Raw genomic sequence first — 22,009 nt, 5'->3', positions numbered from 1 at the left:
TTTGTTTTCAACCTCCCATTATTTATGTCAATATGCAATTAAGTCATTTATATTTCGTAAAAGATTCAGCTAAATACATGTAGAAACTTCAAAAAAATTATTCAAGTAACAGTTGTAAAAGTAATCATTAATGTTAAGTGATTGCTTACTGTATGCTAGGCACTGTACTTAGCACTTAAAATGCCATGTCTGATTTAATCCTAACCACCCAGAGAGATGTAGCCATCATTCCTATCTCCAAACTGAGCCTCAGGAAGTTGACTAACTTGTCCCAGGCCACACAAATAGGCCGTAAGTAAGCCGGGTTCCCTTCCTTTGAATTACTTTTTAGTCCTGGATGGTGTGGCTCAGTGCATTGAGCTCTGGCCTGTGAAACAAAAGGTCACTGGTTGGATTCCCAGTCAGGGCACATGCCTGGGTTGGGGATGTGCAAAAGGCAACCATGTATCTCTCACATATTGATGTTTCTCTCCCTCTCTTCCCCTCTCTCAAAAAGTAAATAATTAAAATCTTTTTAAAAAAATTACTTCTTAAAAATCTAACCCCTACCACATAGAGATTACTCTATCTGTCTTTCCATACTTTTAACCTGTTTCAATGTTAAATCACTAAGAATGTTTCCTGCATTTAGTTAACACAGGATCTTCTACAAGCATGTATGCCTGATTTACCTCTTCTCTTTCCTGAATCCTATACTGTGAGCCAGCTGCCCCTTGAATGCTCTTCTCAGTATCCTTTTCTGTTTGATATACTTTTTAAAGAAAATTTGAGGATTCTCCTTCCCCACCCCCCACAATGGGAATTTAATAAAATTAAATTGGAAATACCACAGGCGCAAAGTAGTAGCCCATCAACACATGGGCTACTCAATGAAAGCGCTTAGTTTAGGGCTTGGCACATGGGAAGTCATTTGATAAATGTATGTTTTTTTTATTCACTGCTATATTCATAAACATTTGCTCTTTTACCAAGGGGTTAGTTTTTTAACTTTTTAAAAAATGTATTGATATGAGTGAGAGAGAGAGAGAGAGAGAGAGAGAGAGACATCAATTTATTTTACCACTTATTTATGCATTCATTGATTGCTCCTTGTATGTGCCCTGACCAGGGATTGAACCCAAAACCTTAGCATATGGGGATGATGCGCTAACCAATTGAGGTACCCAGCCAGGGCCAATAATTAGTTTTCTAATTCATTCATTGAAAAAGAACAAAGGAGTAAATGGTTTTGTTAATTGGAGTAAATTGATAATTTAATTAGAAAACTAGTCCAAATAACTTTGGGCTTTCTAAATTAAAGGATTTTGCCATTTATTAGTTATGGTTCTATTAAAATAGAGTTAGTTGTGAATTTTATTACAAGCAAAGAGGAGTTTTCCAGAAACTGACAGCACAACTTGTGGAGAACATGAAATGTCAACTTAGGTCTAAAGCAGAAGTCTGTATTAAGTCACTTTAGGGATGACTTCCACAATTCTACTTTTTTTTTTTTTTTTTTTTTTTTTTGCATGCCAGAGAGAAAGTAGACATGAATAGAAAAACTTCATTTTTCTAAATAAAGCAACAAAGCCTAAGACCAGTTTTCACCATCAAAATTCAGTGTGGATCTTTGAACTCCAGGGGCCTATCTGCTGTTTTTAGCCATTGCTCACCAGATAATAATAGAAAGGGCAATCCCGCATTACTTATGGAAACAGTCTGCACCATCTAGGCTCCACCTGTCCTATTGGAGAGACATTGTGACTTGCAAGTAGAGTTGTTTTTTAAAAGAAGAGTCAGTCTCCTTTTATCTAACTGATACTGTGAAGCAGCATTTAATCCTGAGAGATCAGCAGGGTGACTTTCTAGAGGAGAATTATCTTTGTGATTGGAAAGATTTATGACTCCAGCTTGCAAAAGTGGCAAATACCTTAGCCAGGCAAGACAGAAATCATCTGTGAAAAGTTGTTTTTAGCCATGGTTAGACTCATTCAGGTAAGATTAAGTAATGAATATATTTTGTGGCGGTTTCTGGGTCAGAAATTTAACAAAGTAAAGAGACCACCCCAGCAGGAAGTCACTACCATTTACCTTTTTAAAATCGATTTATTTATTAATTTTTTTTATTACCCATCACCAAATTTGGAAGGGGCTTGTTATTAAACCAGATCTTAATTAACAAAACCAATCAGTACCTGCTGCTGTTTTAGGAAGTTCAACATCTGATCATTTATAATCTTTTCTTAAAGTATGTGTCACTTTACTTTTCAGGAATATTAGTTCAAAATGTATCATTTTAGTGAGCTTTCCTTAAGTCTTTCAATGTATAGAATCAGAATAACCAAAGACATAACATAATCCATCTTTGATTTCACACGTGAGGAAGGAAACTAAGGTCTGCATAATTTTTTCATTTTATATTGCATTTTTATAAAAGCAAAATCAATTGCCCTGGCAGGGTAAATCCTGGTTGGAGTGTTGTCCCATATACCAAGGGTTGCAGGTGTGATTCCAAGTCAGGGCACATACCTAGGTTACAGGTTTGATTCCTGGTTGTGGTACGTACGAAAGGCATCTGATTGATGTTTCTGTATCTCTCACTGTCTCTCTTCCCCTTCCTTTGTCTAAAATCAGTGAACATCCTCAGATGAGTATTTAAAAAGGGCAAAATCAATTTTCTAAAATTCTAATTATTTTAAAGACAAAAAAGTCACCCAAATTGTTGTTTTCACTTCTGTAGGGAATATTTAGTTTCATACAAATGTGTTAAAAAATTACCTATAATTTTGTATTTTATCGAATAAATTTAATTACATATTATAAATATTTTCATACTTTCTACTAATCTTCATAATAATATTTAATGGCCATAAAATTGGTTGCATTGATATACTGTGACTTTACTGTTTCTGAACAATTAGGTGGTCCCAAGTTTTTCTCTATGATACATGTACATAGTATAGTAATAAATATCTTTGTACAGTTGCTATTTAATCAAGTAACAAAAGAAATGTACAAAATTGTTCATACTGAATCTCAAGATAATGTTAAGACTCCTAATTAATGTTATTTTATTCTCTTCCAAAAGATTCTTTTTAAAAAAATTATTAATTTATTTTTAATTTAAGTTTAGTTAGTATACTGAAACATAATCAATAGAAGAAAAAAGGAAACAAAATATAACCAGAGACATTGAAGTTAAGAACAATCTAACAATAGCTGGGGGTGGGGGGGGACAGTGGGAAGAGGGGATTACAGAAACTACTATAAAGGACACATGGACAAAACCAAGGGGGAGGGTGGAGGTGGGGGAGGGAGGTGGGTTCATCTGGGGTGGGGTGGAGGGATGGGGAGAAAAGGCATACAACTGTAATTGAATAACAATAAAAATAAAACAAAAAGTTTAGTTAGTATATAATATGTTAGTTATATTATACTTTAATACCTTATTGTCTGGTCAACCCACTAGTATTAGTAATCATGTATTACTTTGCAAACTTAACAGAATATTATTGATTATGTTCCCAAGATTCTTAAGGGTCTTTTTATGTTATCTTTGTTTTTAAGAAATCACAATATTCTAAAACCTCAGAAAATCAGTATCAGTACCAACTATGTATTGTTATATGTTAAACAATTCTGGTAGATCGGCTTCATATAAATAACCAACTCTTTAGGAACCAAATTTATTAAATCATTTTTTAATATATATATTATTATGATATTAAAGTTGTCTCATTTTATTCTCCCCTTTATCCCCCTCTGCCCTGTATCCCCCACCTTAGTTCATGTCCATGGGTCATGCATATAAGTTCTTTGGCTTCTCTATTTCACATACTATTCCTAACCTCCCCCTGTCTATTTTGTACCTAATATTTATGCTTCTTATTCCCTGTACCTTCTCCCCAATTCTAACCCCTCCCCCACCCCACTGATAACCTTCGATGTGATCTCTATTTCTGTGAATCTGTTCCTGTTCTGCTTCTTTGCTTAGTTCGCTTTTGTTTTTGTTTTTTTGGTTTGGTTGTTAATAGTTGTGAGTTTGTTGTCATTTTTCTGTTCATAGTTTTGATCTTCTTCTTTTTGTTAGATAAGTCCCTTTAACATTTCATATAATAAGGACTTGGTGATGATGAACTCCTTTAACTTGGCCTTATCTGGGAAGCACTTTATCTGACCTTCCCATTCTAAATGAAATCTTTTCCGGGTAGAAATCTGAGACTCTCACAGTGTTGCTCAGGCCTTGTTTGGCAGCGGAGGGGGCCGTTAACCTGGCTCTCTCCCAGGAATCCTGCTGCAGGGCCCACACGGGCGGGCCCGGGGCTGCAGCTGCTCTGGTCCCCGCTTTGATCCCAGGGACCTTTTTGTCTTGAAGCAATCCCCTTACCTTCTGTTTTCTCAGTGTCCTCTGTACTTTTTGGTCTCCTATCTTCATAAACGCTGGGCTGCCTTTGGCTGTTTGCTTTGTTTCTCAGTAGAGTGGGTAAGTGTTTCACCCAGATGCAGGGGGAAGTTAACTCTGCTCCCATCTATCTCGCTGCCATCTTCTCTCTTAGCCGGGTCCAACTTTTTTGGGATTCTTTGAGCTTCCTAGACTTCCTGAAAGTCTATTTCCTCTGCCAGATTAGGGATGTTCTCCTTCATTGTGTTTTTCAAATAAGTTTTCAATTTCTTGGTCTTCCTCTTCTCCTTCTGGCACCCCTATGATTTGAATGTTGGAATGTTTAAAGTTGTCCTGGAGGTTCATAAGCCTCTTGTCATTTTTTTGAATTCTTATTTCTTCATTCTGTTCTGGTTGAATGTTTATTTCTTCCTTCTGGTCCAAATCATTGATTTGAGTCCCAGTTACCTTCCCTTCACTGTTAATTCCCTGTACATTTTCCTTTACTTAACTTTGCATAGCCTTCACTTTTTCCTCTATTTTGCAACCATAATCAACCATTTCTGTGAGCATCCTGATTACCAGTGTACTGAACTCTGCATGTGATAGGTTGGCTGTCTCTTTGTCGCTTAGTTATTTTTTGGGAGTTTTGATCTGTTTTTTCATTTGGGCCATATTTTTTGTCTCAGAGTGCCTGTTATGTAGTAATGGGAAGAGCCTTTGACCTACACATTGACCAGGGTAGGGCAACCACTGTCTCTGCTTTGTAGTGCTGTATGTGGGGGGAGGGTCCAAGAGGTAACAATCCTGCTTGCTCAGCTCTTGGCAGGCTTTCAGTCACTTCCCCTGTACACTCCAGTAAATTTGGCCCTTCTGGTGCTGATTCCCAGGTGGGTGAGCTTGTGTATGTTCTAGGACTGTGTGGGTCTCTCCAGTGAACTCTCCTATGAAGCTGGGAGTTTCTCCTGCCACTTCAACCCCCACAGAATTTTCCAATCAGAGGTTTTGAGGCTTTATTTCCCCACACTGGAACCCTGGTTGCGTGGTCTGTCTCGCTCCCCAGTTTTTCCTCCCAGCTTATCTGCACACACATGTAGGATCACCCGTTCTGCCAGCCATCGCCTTGCTCCATCCTCCAGCCAGCCGCCGCTGTGCTGCGATTCCTCTTTGCCCATCTGCTCATCTCCACCCCTCCTACCAGTCTGGATGAATGTTTCTTCTTTAACTCCTTGGTTGTCAGACTTCCATACAGTTCAATTTTCTGGCAATTCTGGTTGTTTTTTGTTTTTAAATTTGTTGTCCTTCTTTTGGTTGTACAAGGAAGCAAAGTGTATCTACTTACGCCTCCATCTTGGCTGGAAGTCAACAATCCATATTTATTAAATTATTGAATATTAATCCAGCAAACAACATAATGTATTTACAGTATAGTGAAAGGCATAGTTTAATTATATCTACCTGAGTCTGCTGAAATTATGTTGGAGATTGAGTTTGTACTTAAGTGTGCATATGCTCATGCACATTCGTGCATAGATATTTGTGACAGGCGTTTTCCCCAGTATCATCTATTTCTTGGACCCATTTCTGGGCCTGTAGGTTTTTACAGCTGTTTTCTTTGTATCCTTCCTACATCTCTATCTTCACCACTTCCTGGTTGAGTACTAGCTTTTAACTCTAGATTCCTCCTGCCTCTTATTTCTTAAAGCTCTCTTTTGAAACCTTTGGGACTGTAGATCTACCTTTATTCTCTCTTATCTTCCCTTTCCATGAAAATTCATTCTGAGATATGAGTATTCATAGATATCTTCCACTTACTGTCCTGAGGTATCAGTGTGATTTCTTTTTTCCCTGTTCAAAGTTGTTATTAGTAAAAATAATAATAAAATAAAATAAATAAGTAACTCTGTCATTGGTGAATGTCATGTGACTAAATTTTAAACTAGCTGTCTTTTACTTTTACTGTGCTGATTAATCTACTTCAGTTCTCTGCCTCTGGGTAGGGGAAAAATAAAGTATTTGTTGTCTGTGTGAGCTCTTAAGAACTCCTAGTACCTTTCCCTATGAAGTAAGAACTTGGAAGGTCTTTTAAAGTCTCTATCCTTATCTGATCTTTTTTCCTTTTGTTTTCTTTTTAAATTTTTTTAAATTAATTTTTATTCTATTACAGTTGTCCCAGTTTTTCCCCCTTTGCCCTCCTCTGCCCAGCCTGCTCCAGGCTCCCACAGTCAGTCCCCATTGTCCATGTCCAAGGGACATTCATACATGTTCTTTGACTAGTCCCTTCCCCTTCTTTCTACCGTTAACACCTCCTCCCCTTCCCTCTCACCTCTGTCACTCTGTCCCATGTTTCCATCCCTCTGGTTCTATTTGATCTTTGTTTCTTTTTAAAGTGGCTCAGTTACTCCTGTAAAAGGGAAAAGGATTCCCTGATGGCTGGCCCTTCTGCGTCTCTAGCATTTGAGGGAACCCCCCCTTACTGGAGAAGGGAGAAGCATCCCTCTAAAGAGGATTTAAAGGAACTTGCTGCTTCTCCTCTATTTCTAACATTGGAAATTCTCGGCTTTAACAGAATGAAATAATTTTGTATTTAATAATTATAAACAGTTTTTTATATCTAATTACTGTGTAATTTATATCATTTAATTTGATTATCTTTTTAAAGTTGTATTTTATTTTATTTGATAAAAACATTAAATACAAGTTATTTGCAGTTTTTATAGTTTTAGTTATGGCCATTTTTTAAGGTAGTTTTTTTTTTAAATGGTTAACATTTTACATTAGGTTTTGCTTCAAATAATTTAAATATTTCAAATTCTCTGTTGTTATGCTTTAGTGTCCCTAAGGTATTTTTGTTCATTAAAGAAAAGTTAGCCCAGCTATGTAGAGACAAGGGGTAAGGAAGATACTAAAACCATTCTGACAGTATGAAATAGAAATGATACAAACTAGGAAGCTAAGAAATCTTCCTCTTCATCTAGGCATTTTAGGAGTATTTGACAGGAAACCAGAGTTATGTCTGTTCTGACAGTTTGTATTTAGAACACCATGCATCTGATCATATAGGTCATTTGTGAGTTCTGATGTAAGCTGCATACCACATCATTGAGTAATGGTCTGGTGACAACTTATAATTAATTAATATCTGTCAGGATTTATAGCCTAGGAGAGGCTGGAAGAAATAGCTTTCTTAATCCACTCAGACAGTGGGTAAAATAAATTTGTATACCTTTGTGGAAATTTCACAGAGCAACTTACTATATTTCTGTGTGTGAGTTTCATAGAGCATCTTTCTTTATCCTTGGTTTTTCTCTGGGAACATCTGTCACAGATCATTTTTATTTTTTTTTACTATTATGCATAAGCCATATTTTTAGTTTTGTTTCATACTTGAGAGAATCCAGGGAGATTTGCTTTGCTCTTTTATTTAACATCCTAATATAGTCTGAAAGTTTTAGAAAAGTAAGAACCTTTAGGAAGCAGAAAGACCAACTAGGCTGACAGCCAAAAAATGAAAATCAGAAACTCTGGAACCTTAAACTGTAGTCTTCTCTTCTATAAAATGAACTGTTAATGTAATTAGTACATAACCAGCATCCTCAGGATATATTGTCCTTAGGTTACTGAGAAATATGTTTAAATATGCTAGTGTAAAACAGATCTGTGAAACTAGAAAATCTTGGAGCTGGAATGGATCTTAAGGTTATTTTGCAGTTAGGTGTAGGAATCCCTTTTGTAATGTAGCTGCTTGTTCATTGTTAAGCACTTTAGTGGCAGGAAGCACTTATAAAAGCTTTTCATAGCCCTGGCTGGGTGTGTTGTTCCAATTCACCAAGGTTGTGGGTTCTATCCCTGGTCACGGCACATACAGAAATCAACCAATGAGTGCATGGATAGGTGGAACAAGAAATCAATCTACCCCTCTCTCCCTCTCTCCCTCCCTCCCTCCCTCCCTCCCTCCCTCTCTCCCTCTCTCTTTTTCTCTCAAAAATCAATAATTTTAAAAATGAAGCTCTTCGCAGTTAACTAATCTGGTACCAATAACTCAGAGAAAGAAAGCTGAGGAAATATAATAGTAATGACCATTTACCTTAATGAAAAAAATGGTGATGAAAAGCCTTCAAATAACCCTGACTCGTATGGTTCAGTTAGTTGGGTGTCATACTGCAAAGCAAAAGGTTTCCAGTTCAATTCCTGATCAGGGCACGTGCCTGGATTGCCGGCCAGGTCCCTGTTTGGGGCGTGTGCAAGAGGCAGCCAATCGATGTTTCTCTCATACATTTATGTTTCTCTCCTTCTTTCTCCTTCCCTTCTCCTCTCTCTAAAAATAAATAAAATCTATTTAAAAAAAAAATCCTTCAAATAAAAGTGTCTTAAGTGTCTTTCCTTCCTTTAGTTAGTTCCTAGTAGTTTGTAATTATGATACTATCAGTTCTTGGAATGTCTCTGATATTTCTATTTATATGTCTTTGAATTAAAAAAAAAAGAAAAGGAACTGAGACCTATATTGGTTTAAGGGCTTTGATTTGTCCAGCATCAAAACAAATAAATATTAGAATTGATCATTTCTTACTCTCTATATAATCCACAATTCTCTGTTTTTCCTTCTATTTTGACCCCTAAGGGGAAAAAAGACAGATAACATAAGCTTGATAATGGAGAAAGATCCAATTACGTATAGTCAGAAAGACTGCTAGTGTCTTAATAACTCATATGCTTTGAAATTTCTTTCATCCTTCAGGCCTACTGTGGATTTCTCCGTCCTGGAGTTCCTTCAGAGAATCTTTCTGCAGTGGCCACAGGAAACTGGGGCTGTGGTGCCTTTGGAGGTGATGCTAGATTAAAAGGTAAGTGGTTAAGTTGTTAAAAGAATAGGAGAGAGAAAAGTTAGTCCTTCAAATTGGATTTCTAAAGTTCTATCCTAAGAGACCACAAAGATCTAAGAGGAGAGAACATTCGACACCACCCTCTTTTTTTTATTGTGTTTAAAGGAATTCTTATTTTTATTTACTATTTCCCTTCAGAAGTTACTTATTTCTCTGATCTACCAGACACAGTATTTAGGTGAATAGAGAGAATTTAAAATGGCTAAGAAGTTTCAAACCAAAGCACCCACACAAGCAAGTTCCTTTATGGAAGTGATTTTTTGGTGTACAGAACTGTATCCTTGACTCAGTCATTCATTCACCAAACTGATAAGACATTTGCTGTGCTCTTGGCCCAACAAGATCAAACTGTCACTCAGACAGACAGGAAGATAGACACTGAGTTTGCTGGCCTCAAAACCAAGCTCAAGACCAGACACTATCTGTGGTTGGCTCCAATAATACAAGGTGAATAACATGTGGTTCCTGCTTTGGAATTCAGTTTAGTAAATGACAGAGAGATGAACAAATGCTTATTACACATTTAAAGCACAGTAATAAGTGCTTTAATAGAGGAATACGATGTATGGGGGTGATGCTTGTCAGGAGTGCATAAAGGGCACAGTTAAGGAGGCATTTGGGTACCTAAGAAGGATAAACATTTCTTACATTTAATTGTTTGTGGCATAAAAATCATAAAACCTGATCAACAGAGCTGTTGGCCATTTATCAGATTGTAATATCTATCCTCAAAAGTATAGTTACAGAAAATAGTATTGTATCATTACTTAAATGGTTATTCTTCTGTGTCAGCCCAACTGGTCTGGCACCAACTGTGTGTGTTGCAATACAAGTATGTATAATCCTGACACTAACTACCTGGAGTTAGAGTAGACCTCACAGGTTAAGGGCAAACAAGACCACCCCTACTTCAGACTAGCCAAAGTGGAGGTGAATATTAACTAGACTTACTGTGGTGGTCATCTATTCTCACTATATACAAATATCAAATCATACTGTATACCTAAAACTAATATAATGTTATAGGTCAATTATATCTCAATTTTAAAAAGTCAGCCATCCGGATAGTACATGTTCCTCTTTTATAAGACCCCCTTCTCATTAGTCAAAATCACAGAATCCTAGATTAGTCTTTAAGAGGGGAGAGCACCAAGAAAGATAAGTTTGCTAATGAACCAGAATTAGGGAGCTAGAGTAGGTACATAAAGAAGAATTAGAGACTCTGATTCAATTCAAAGTATCAACAGATGACACAAAGCTGGGAGACCAAAACCCTTTGAGAGCAGATAAACACAGGGCCAGGATTAACATTTTCTCTACTGGCCATCCTTATCTGTCCCTAGGTCTTACTAAAGCTTTCATGAAGACTCTTCTGAACCATTAGGTGCTATCCCTACCTTATAAGAGAAAGAAAGAAGAAAAAATAGTAAAAAGGGAAATCAGAAAGGGAAAACGTGTTCAATATGTAACTTAAACTTGTATTTCTCTTGTTAGAAGTAAGGCAAAAATATTTTTAATGTGTGTTGCCTAATTGTACATGAGCATTGCAATTTATAACAATTTAATTTTGAACTGCTTTCATTATATATTATGCTTACAACTATTAAGGGAATAATTTTCATATATTTATTCAACAGACCATTATTAATAACTGTCCCAGGCAACCAATGGCCCTAGGAGACAGGGTAGGAAAGAAGGAACATGGGGAAGAGAGAGGGGCTTGGTGCCTGTCCTCCAGCAGTAGCCAGTCACCTCCTGTATACCATTACTACCAAAGGGGCACTGTCTGTTCTCCTGCCCCATCTTTCTGAGTACCCTGCAGAGGCACATAGAAAAGCTTTTGAGTGATTATGAACTTCCTATTTCTGAGGCTCCTAGATATTCCAAAGAGACCCCTTAGCCCACATTTGGCTTTTAACACATTTATTAGTTTTAACTGATTTATTCTTACCCATTTATATTGCGGCCATCTCTTTCTTCTGTGTTCTTTCAAAGATAATAGTTCCTGTGATTCATCTCTTCTTGAAGAGGCTTGTCATACTTTTTGTTGCCTTGTAAACTCAACTCCCTGGTACACTCAGGAAAAATTATGATGCTGTAGATCACTTGGCCTTTTCTCATTGTTAAGGTTGAAGCAATGTAGTATTTTTTTAAGCTTCACTCATCTCATCTCAGTAGATAACTATGGGGTGGGCTCCTGCCCTAAGTGTACTACCAGGCATACCTGAGATTTTTAGGAGGTAATTTAAAACCATTTCTAAACAGTTTGGTTTTTCTTTCTAAAAATGTTTCTTTTATCTCTCATTTCTAATTTTATTGTATTGTAATCAAAGAATAGACAATATTATTTCTACTTTTTGGAGAGTTTTGAGCTGCTCTTTGTGGCCTAACAGTCAATAATTTTAAATATCATGTTGGCAGTTGAAAGATGTCTCTGAATGGTATAGACTTTATTCTATTACATTTTATACCATTAGATTAGACTCTTTTTTTTTTTCACCAACAAATTTTATTTTATTATTTAAAAACTGAGTGGAATTCCACTACAGCTGTGTGTTGCTAAGTATTATCCTTCAGACATTAATTACAGTTCATTTTTCATTTAACAATATCAGCCATCAAGTAAAGCAAAACTATTTGTCCTATTTACCCAACTAAGGAAGTACCAAGGGTGGGGAGGCGTTCTGTCTTGGGTTAGACAATGAGGGGCTACATTGTCTGAAAACAATTAAGAGCAGTAACAAAGTCAACTAAAGAGCAGTGCCCTTGCCCCTCTGCACTCATAGTTCTCACTCCAAAAATCTTTGGTTCGTCTGAGTCCTAAGCTGAGACAATTGGTTCAGTTTCTGTTCAGTCTTTGTAATATATATTAAAGCTTCAAATGTATATATTTTATTAATTATTATTTAACAGATATTTTTTTCATTAATTTATTTTTATTCAGTTACAATTTTCTGCATTTTCTCCCCTTCCCTCCACCCCACTCCAGCCAGTCCCACCTCCCTCCCCTGCGATTTTGTCCTTGTGTCCTTTATAGTAGCTCCTATAGACCCCTCTCCCCACTATCCCCTCCCCAGTCCCCTGTGGCTATTGTTACAATGTTCCTAATTTCACTGTCTCTGGTTATATTTTGTTTGCTTTTTTCTTTTGTTGACTAGGTTCCAGTTAAAGGTGAGATCATATGGTATTTGTCCCTCACCACCTGGCTTATTTCACTTAGCATAATGTTCTCCAGTTCCATCCATGCAATTGCAAAGGTTATAAGCTCCTTCTTTCTCTCTGCTGCATAAAATTCCATTGTGTAAATGTACCATAGTTTTTTGATCCACTCATTTGCTGATGGGCACTTAGGTTGTTTCCAGCACTTGGCTATTGTAAATTGTGCTGCTATGAACATTGGGGTGCACAGGTTCTTTTGGATTGGTGTTTCAGGGTTCTTAGGGTATAATCCCAGCAGCGGAATTGCTGGGTCAAAGGGCAGTTCCATGTTTAGTTTTCTGAGGAAAGTCCATACTGTTTTCCACAGTGGCCTCACCAGTCTGCATTCCCACCAACAGTGCACTAGGGTTCCCTTTTCTCCACATCCTCTCCAACACTTACTTATTGAATTGTTTATGATGGCCATTCTTACAAGTGTGAAGTGGTATCCCATTGTGGTTTTAATTTGCATCTCTCTGATGGCTAGTGATGCTGAGCATCTTTTCATATGTCTCTGGGCCCTCTGTATGTCTTCCTTGGAGAAGTGTCTGTTCAAGTCCTTTGCCCATTTTTTAATGGGGTTGTTTGTTTTCCTGGAGTGGAGTCGTGTGAGTTCTTTATATATTTTGGAGATCAGGCCCTTGTCTGAGGTATCATTAGCAAATATGTTTTCCCATACTGTTGGTTCTCTTTGTAATTTGGTGCTGTTTTCTTTAGGCATGCAGAAGCTTTTTATTTTGATGAGGTCCCATTTGTTTATTCTTTCCTTTATGTCCCTTGCTTTATAGGACATGTCTGTGAGGATCTTGCTGCGTGGAATGTCTGAAAATTGCCCGCCAATGTTTTCCTCTAGGACTTTCATGGTGTTACAACTTGTATTTAAGTCTTTTATCCACCTTGAATTTATTTTTGTGTATGGAGTAAGTTGGTGATCGAGTTTCACATTTTTGCACATAGCTGCCCACATGTCACAACACCATTTGCTGAAGAGGCTGTTTTTGCTCCATTTTATGCTCCTGCCTCCTTTGTCAAATATTAATTGACCGTAAAGGCTTGAGTTTATTTCTGGGCTCTCTGTTCTGTTCCATTGGTCTATGTGCCTGTTTTTATGCCGGTACCAGGCTGTTTTGATTACAGTGGCCTTGTAATACAGTTTGATATCAGGTATTGTGATCCCTCCTGCCTTGTTCTTCTTTCTCAAAATTGCTGCAGCTATTCGGGGTCGTTTATTGTTCCATGTAAATTTCTGAAATGTCTGTTCTATATCTGTGAAATATGTCATAAGTACTTTAATAGGGATTGCATTGAATCTATAACTCGCTTTGGGTACTATGGCCATTTTGATGATGTTAATTCTTCCAATCCATGAGTATAGTACATGCTTCCATTTGTTTGTGTCTTCCTTAATTTCTTTCTTCAATCTTGTGTAATTTTCTAAGAATAGGTCTTTTACCTCTTTGGTTAGGTTTATTCCGAGGTACTTTATTTTTCTCGTTGCTATATCAAATGGGATTTTTTTCCTGATTTCTGTTTCTGCAGTTTCGTTGTTGGTATACAGGAATGCCTTTGATTTCTGAGTATTGACTTTGTATGTGGCTGTTTTGCCAAATTCATTTATTAGGTCGAGTAGATTTTTTGGTGGAGTCTATAGGATTTTCCATGTACACTATCATGTCATCTGCAAACAGTGACAGTTTCATTTCCTTCTTTCCAATCTGGATGCCTTTTATTTCTTCTTCTTGTCTGATTGCTGTGGCTAGGACTTCCAGTACTATGTTGAATAGGAGTGGTGAGAGAGGGCATCCTTGTCTTGTTAATGATCTTAGTGGGAAAGCTCTAAGTTTTTGTCCATTGAGTGTGATGTTGGCTGTAGGTCTCTCATATACGGCCTTTATTATGTTGAGGACTGCTCCCTCTATTCCCACTTTGCTGAGTGTTTTTATCAGAAATGGGTGCTGTATCTTATCAAATGCTTTTTCCACATCTATTGATATGATCATGTGATTTTTGTCTTTGCTGTTGTTGATGTGATGTATTATGTTTATTGATTTGCGAATATTGTACCATCCTTGCATCCCTGGGTTGAATCCCACTTGGTCATGGTGTATGATCTTTTTAATGTATTACTGGATGCGGTTTGCCAATATTTTGTTGAGCATTTTAGCGTCTATGTTCATCAGCGATACTGGCCTGCCAAGTTTTCTTTCTTCATTGTATCTTTATCAGGTTTGGGGATGAGGGTGATGGTGGCTTCATAAAAAGAGTTTGGGAGTCTTTCATCATTTTGCATTTTTTCGAATAGTCTGTGAAGGATGGCGGTAGCTCTCCCTTAAATGCTTTGTAGAAATCTCCTGTGAAACCATCTGGTCCAGGGCTTTTGTGTGTTGGAAATTTTTTGATGACTGCTTCAATTTCCTTTGCTGTTATTGGTCTGTTCAGGTTTTCTGCTTCTTCTACATTCAGTTTTGGAATATTATGTTTTTCTAGAAATGTGTCCATTTCACCTAGGTTTTCACATTTCTTGGCATACAGTTCTTCCTAGTAATTTCTTAAAATCCTTTGTATTATTGCGGCATTAGTTGTAATCTCTCCTCTTTCATTTCTAATTGTGTTTATTTGGATCCTCTCTCTTTTTTTCTTGATGAGCCTACTTAAAGGCTTGTCCATTTTGTTTATCTTTTCAAGACCCAACTCCTGGCTCCATTGATCCTTAGAATTGTGCTCTTAGTCTCTATGTCATTTAACTCTGCTCTGATCTTGGTTATTTCCTTCCTTCTGCTTGCTCTGGGTTGTCTTTGTTGTTGTTCCTCCAGTTCTTGTAGGCGTAGGGTTAAGTTGTTTGTTTGAAATGTTTCTATCTTTTTAACGTAGGCCTGTATTGCTATGAACTTCCCTCTCAGGACTGCCTTTGTTGTGTCCCATAGGTTTTGGGTTGTTGTGAGTTCGTTTTCATTTGTTTCCAGAAAGTTTTTTATTTCTTCCCTAATCTCATTCTTGACCCATTCATTGTTTACTAGCATGCTATTCATTCTTCATGTTTTTGAGTGTTTTGGGTTTTTTCCTTTGGGGTTGGTTTCTAGTTTCAGCCCCTTGTGGTCAGAGAAAATGCTTGATATGATTTCAGATTTCTTGAATTTGTTGAGGCTTGCTTTGTGTCCTATCATGCGGTCTATCTTTGAATATGTTCCACGTACACTTGAAAAGAATGTGTATTTTGCTTCTTTGGGATGAAAAGCTCTATATATGTCAGTTAAGTCCATTTCATGTAGGGTATTATTAAGTGACACAATATCCTTGTTGATATTTTGTTAGGAATATCTGTCCATTTTTGACAGTGTGGTGTTAAAGTTCCCTGCTATAATTGTGTTGCTGTCAATGTCTTTCTTAAAGTCTTCCAAGATTTTGTTTATGTATTTGGGTGCTCCTGCATTCTTTATTTCTGACTGGTCCTTTTTTATGGTTTCTATGTCTTTTTCCAGCCGTTGAGTATCCTTATAAAAATTACTCTAAACTGTCTGATAAATTGTTGCCTCCATTTATGTCATCTAGCTCTTCTTCTGGGAAATTCTCATGTTATTTCATTTGGTGTCTGTTCTTTGTCTTCCCATTTTTGTTGCTGTTAATTTTTTGCCTTAACTGTTAAACTAAGCAGCCATTACACCTATCAGTTGTTAAACTAATCAAACTGTAATCAACCATAAAGCTTAAGCTGTACAAGGTATGTTAGCGTAATTCCTGTGGGTGGGGCTATTGCTTCCACTCTGGCTGGTGGCATGTAGAGGTGAATTCTCTGCCTCAAAAAGTTGGCTTCTGCAGAATGAGGAATAACTCAGCAGAGGATCCTGGTGGCTCTTCCTTCAGTGCTCTCCCCAGGACCACCAACGCCTTCCTCAAGCATATCTAGTCCACTCTGCCCTTCCTGTGCCAGAACCCAGGGTAAGTGGCTGCAGATGTATTTTGTGCACTGGCCCTTTTAGAGGCTCTCTGCATCTCCAGCCTTCTCTCCCTGGCAGACAGAAACCCCAGCTGCTTTTCTCAGCTGGATGTTGTTATGTGAGTTCCTTTCTGACTCTGGTGCTATAGGCTGTGGAGCCAAGCTTGGGATTTAGACCCCACACTTCTAATGGGAACCCCACAGATGCTGAAACATTCCCCTGGAACTTCAGCTGCCACCCATGGTGCCCAGCCAACCCTCTCACGCCTCTTCCACATTCCCTACCAGTCTGGTTGTGGTGAAGTGGTTTGTTCTGTCTGTCCTTGGTTATAAGGCTTTTCTCCAGCCAGTGTTCAGTTTATTATTCAAGGTGATTTCTCTATAATGTAGTTGTAACTCCAGATTGGTCCTGGGAGGAGTTTACTGTTGTTTCCACTTACTCCACCACCATCTTGGGTCTCCTCAGTTTTGCATATTTTTAAACTATCTGTATCTGGCTAATTCCTTCTGTTCCTTTAAGATTTCACTGTTAACTATTCCACACAGATCCCTCTTCCTCTCTCACCCACCCCACTCCCTCACCCTGCAAAAAAAAGTTCTATGTTTGGATTCTTTCAGTTATAGGACACACTAATCTACCTTCTCACTTAACCACAAGAGATTATTATTGGCTGATGTGGCCAAGAAAGGCAGAGTAAGGTTGTTCTCAAGGATAACTGGATCCTGAGATTAAATACTTCCTTTTGTGTATTTGTTGCTGCCCTGCCTGCTTCTTTCAAGATGATGACATTATTTTCTCCTATTTCCATTTTGGTTATCTCTGCATGTCACAAGCCACAGCCAAATAGTTCCAGGCTTACAATATTTCAGTTGAGTCCCTAGGGTAAAAGAGATCTCTTTAGATTAAAAATCCCATGGAAATAATCTAATTTGACCAGCTTAGATCACGTTCCCCCTCCATTGGACTAAGTCATTGTAACCAGGGAGTCATTAAACATCAGACACATCCCCTAACAAGATTAAGAGCATATGCATTTGATTTTTATTTGCATATTTACATTAAACAAAAAGTTTTCTGAGATTATAGAAATGTTCTTTCATAATTTATGTCTCATTTATATCAAACCTAAATTGTGTCTTTACTAGTTATTTTGTTGTTTTGGAATCAAGATATGGAAACTCCGGAAAAACTAGTGTTCTGGAAAAGACTGGAACATAGACAATGCTGATAAATCATTTTCTACTATGCTGTGGCTGGCCTGCCTATATCTTTGGGATTTATGGGAGGTCTGGTTGTGTAAGTGGGGAAGGGGTGACTACTGACAAAAAATGGAAGGTAGAAAAATAGAGTTATGTGCCAGGTCACCCAGATTGACTACCACAGGTTCCTCTTCTGTTGACTTTCTTCTCTCAGAACATACCATACTCTTCATTTCTCTCATAGCCTTGCTCCTACACACTGGAGTAGATATTCATTCCTTAACAATTCTGCATTGTTCTCTTCTATGGGCCCAGTGCCTAGAATGTGGTCTTGTATGATAGTGTATTCAAAGTAACTAGTGAGTGAAATCGGTGTTATCAGCACCTTGGAGATGCCACTGAGTTAGATAATCTGGGAAATGCCTTTTGTATTTTTTTTAACTCTGGGAGTTGCTGATGATCAGCCAGGTTTAAGAAATGCTGCATTTTCTTCTTTAGTTTGCATAGTTACCCTTAAGTTTGTTAGCCTCATTTTTAAGATGATGAGACCAAGGTTTGTAGAGAGGCTAATAAACCTGTTCAAAGAGACAGCTAGTGTCAGAACTTGAATTCAAACTTGGCCTGTCTTCATCAAAAAACAATATATGTTGTTGTTGTTGTTATTATTATTATTGAACATGTTGAATGTGTTGTTTCAGGAATTATACTAAGTGCTTTCTTTACATTAGCTCATAACAGCCTGTTAAGTAGATTTAATTTTTCTCTTTAGTGTGAGATAACTGAGGCATAAAGAAGTAAGTAACTAGCCTGGTGTCACAGGATATCAAGTGGCAGTGTTAGGATGCAAACCAGGACTGATGCCCAAGAGTCCAGTGCCTTTGCTCTTGTTATTACTTTATTGGCCAAACTCTGGATCTGGATCTAGATTTGGGAGTTGGCATTTTAGAGATGGTGGTTGAATTCTTGTAGAAAGAGAGTGGTTAAAGCAGATGAAAAGACTACAGATTGAGCCTTTAGTAATATCCACTTTAGGGTTGGGGAGGGGACGTAGGCTGCAGGCAGATGGTGTCAATATTAAAAACAGTAGCCAGAGGATAAGACCAATTAAGAGAATAAGAGTGGGCCTGGAAGAGTCAGCTAAAAGCCTCTGGGGCTGGTAGCAGTGCTGGAGCTTTCAAGATAATTGGGGCATGTGAACTCACAAAACAGCTTGGGTTAATGAAGAAGGACATCTGTAATACTTTCAAATCTATGCTATTTTAGCTTGCTTGTCAGCATACATTTGAATAATGTAAATAAACAATTTGGGGTGGTTATTCTGATTGGCACATGGTAAATTTGCTCGGAGTAGAGCAGAATGACTTGGCATGGCAACTTTGCAACATAGTGGGTGAGGCAGGAGTTTTTCAGACTGTTAGGATTTGACTCCCAGCTCCACTCCTTTTTGGCTCTATGACCTTAAACAAATTACTTAACCTTTCATGGCTATATTTCCTTTTTTAAAAAATGAAAATAATACTAATATTTACCTTACTCGTTTTTTTGTAATGATTAAGTGACTTAACTGTTGTAAATCTTTTTGTTTGTTTTTAATACAGGTCTCATTTATTTTTTAACAGCTTTCCTGAGGTGTAGTTTACGTACCAAACAATTCAACCATATAAGGTGTACAATTCAATGATTTTTAGCATATTCATATGTGTGCCAACATCATCACAATTTTAGAACATTTTAATCACCCTGAAAGAAACTCCATATTCTTTAGACATCATCCCCTTACCCATCTACCCACTCACTCCCCAACTTCCTGCAACCCGAGACAACACACATGCACATGTCTTTATCCATTCATCTATCGAAAAGCATGTAGGTTGTTTCTTACCTTGGCTATTGTGAATAATGCTGCAATGGATATGGGAGGTGCAATTATCTAAGATAATTAATTCATTTTCTTTGGGTAGACTCTCAGAAGTAGGATTGCTGTATCACATGGTACATATTTTTAATTTTTTAAGCAAATTCCATACTGGGGTGGGGGGGTGGTAATTGCAGACAACTATACTTGAACAACAATAAAATAATTTTTTAAAAATGAACAAAGGACCTAAATAGATGTTTTCTCAAATAAGACATACAAATGGCCAACAGGTACATGAAAAGGTGCTCAACATCACTAATCATCAGGGAAAGGCAAATCAAAACCACAATGAGATTATTGTCTCACACCTGTTAGAATGGCTACTATTCAGAAGACAAGAGATAAGTGCTGGTGAAGATGTGGAGAAAAGGGTACCCTTATGCACTTTGGGTGGATATATAAATTGATATAATCATTGTAAATCTTGAATTTGTGCTTATGCAGCTGCTAGAAGAGGTCAGTATTAGCAGTTGTTACTAAAAATGACGCCCTGATGACCTCAAACAGCACTTGTGGTGTGAGTATGCATCATTTTACTCATTTTTTGTTTGGTTCATCTGTTGCAAAAGGACACTGTGAATTGTTTTTTGACGTTATTCATATTTATTTGAACTTTTTTCATAGCTTAACATTGATGCCAAAAAGAAAATTAAAACCAAACTCCCTGCAGGTTAATTTAAGTGATTATTTTGGCACCTACTTGTGCTTGAAGTTAGAATTTGATGCTTTTATATCATACTTGGAGTCAGTCCACACATCCTATTAGATTTGTGATGCAAGAGGGTTCACTTAACTCATAAAACATAATTCTCTAGATTTACAGAGGTCTTGGGAATGTTGTAGATAGTGAGTCTAAAGACGATTGTGTTTTAAATAATCTTTTATTAGTGATTACTGATGTATCTAGCATCAGTAATGCTAGTTACAGTAATTTGTGAGTTTATTGTCTAATATCCAATGTAAGGAGAAAAATTATAGCAGAGTTTATGGAATTTTACACTCAGAATGAGTCTTTAGGGGTCTGGTTGGACTCCTTTATTGTATAGCTGGGGAAAATGCTGGAAAGAGTAAAGTGACTTGCATGAAGTCACAAAGCTAGGTAGGTAGTAAAGGTTGAGGACTGAACTGGGTCTCCTGTCTCCAGTCCCAACTTGTCTAACATATGCTTTGTTATAATTTGTACCCAAACAGAAGTAGATGTGAAATCAAGAACATAATGTGAATTGTTGTCTCTTATTAGGATCTGGCCTATTTTCAGTAACTCTGTCAAGCTTATCACTATGAGACTATTCACAGGGACAGGGTGGCCTGTGAAGCATTTTTTTTTTTTAATTTTTATGAGAGTTTATGTGAGCCAAACTGACAACATATGCTGGGGAACAAGCTGTCAAATGCTCCTGGCCTGTGAAGCATTTTAAAATTCTTTTTAGGGGGATGAATTTTTAATGTTTTATCATATTTCATTTTCTTTAATGGCAAGAGACCACTTATATAGTATTTCCGTATATAAGAAAGAAATAGCATTAAAAGGACATTTCTTTGGGTCTCTGCCTCTTTTAAATAGGAAATGCTTAAAGCCAAATTTTCATTCAAATGGAGATAAGAAATATACCTCTTAGTAGAGAAAGATGACAAGTGATTAGTTTCCATTTTTATATGTAGTTTAGGTTAGTTGGAAACTTTTGAAATTGCGTGTATTGAAGCTTTAATGTATACACAAGTTGGATGAACAGTTTTAATTAAAACATCTCTATTTTGAGATTAATTACTTTCCATACTCTGAGATTAATGAGGCCTAGTCATATTGTAGATACCCAATAAATATTAGTGTGGAAATTAGGAAATACTTTGGTATTTTAAAATCTCGCATGTAGTATAGTATCATATATTCTTTCTTAAATCTGGGGATACACAACTATATCAAATTTACTAGTTCAATTTATTTATTTCTTTATTTTTTAAAATTTTTTATTGTTATTCAATTACAGTTGTGTGCCTTTCTCCCCATCCCTCTACCCCACCCTGGCCGAACCCCCCTCCCTCCCCCACCTCCACCTTCCCCCTAATTTGGTCCAAGTGTCCTTTAAAGTAGTTCCTCTAATCCCCTCTCCTCACTGTCCCCTCCCCACTCCCCCCTGCCCATTGTTAGATTGTTCTTAACTTCAATGTCTCTAGTTATATTTTGTTTCCTTTTTTCTTCTATTTATTCTGTTCTAGTTAAAGGTGAGATCATATGGTATTTGTCCCTCACCTCCTGGCTTATTTCACTTAACATAATGCTCTCCAGTTCCATCCATGCTGTTGCAAAGGGTATAAGCTCCTTCTTTCTCTCCACTGCGTCGAATTCCATTTTGTAAATATACCATAGTTTTTGGATCCACTCGTTTGCTGATGGGCATTTAGGTTGCTTCCTGGACTTGACTATTGTAAATTGTGCTGCTATGAACATTGGGGTGCACAGGTTCTTTTGGATTGGTGTTTCAGGGTTCTTAGGGTATAATCCCAGCAGCGGAATT

The 22,009-nt window shown here is 37.3% G+C and overlaps 1 protein-coding gene across 4 annotated transcripts in view; it reads left to right on the top strand.

Moving 5' to 3' along the window:
- PARG (poly(ADP-ribose) glycohydrolase) overlaps positions 1-22,009 on the top strand; it is a 222,384-nt gene that overhangs the window by 178,318 nt on the left and 22,057 nt on the right. For all 4 annotated transcript variants that reach the window (XM_053922150.2, XM_071221242.1, XM_053922151.1 and 1 more), the window contains exon 16: positions 9,099-9,204. In XM_053922150.2, the coding sequence (XP_053778125.1) occupies positions 9,099-9,204 (106 nt within the window). The remainder of the gene's footprint in view (positions 1-9,098; positions 9,205-22,009) is intronic.

Source organism: Desmodus rotundus, chromosome 4 (assembly GCF_022682495.2).
Source record: "Desmodus rotundus isolate HL8 chromosome 4, HLdesRot8A.1, whole genome shotgun sequence".
NCBI classification, from domain to species: Eukaryota; Metazoa; Chordata; class Mammalia; order Chiroptera; family Phyllostomidae; genus Desmodus; species Desmodus rotundus.
This window is presented reverse-complemented; position numbering and strand designations above follow the sequence as displayed.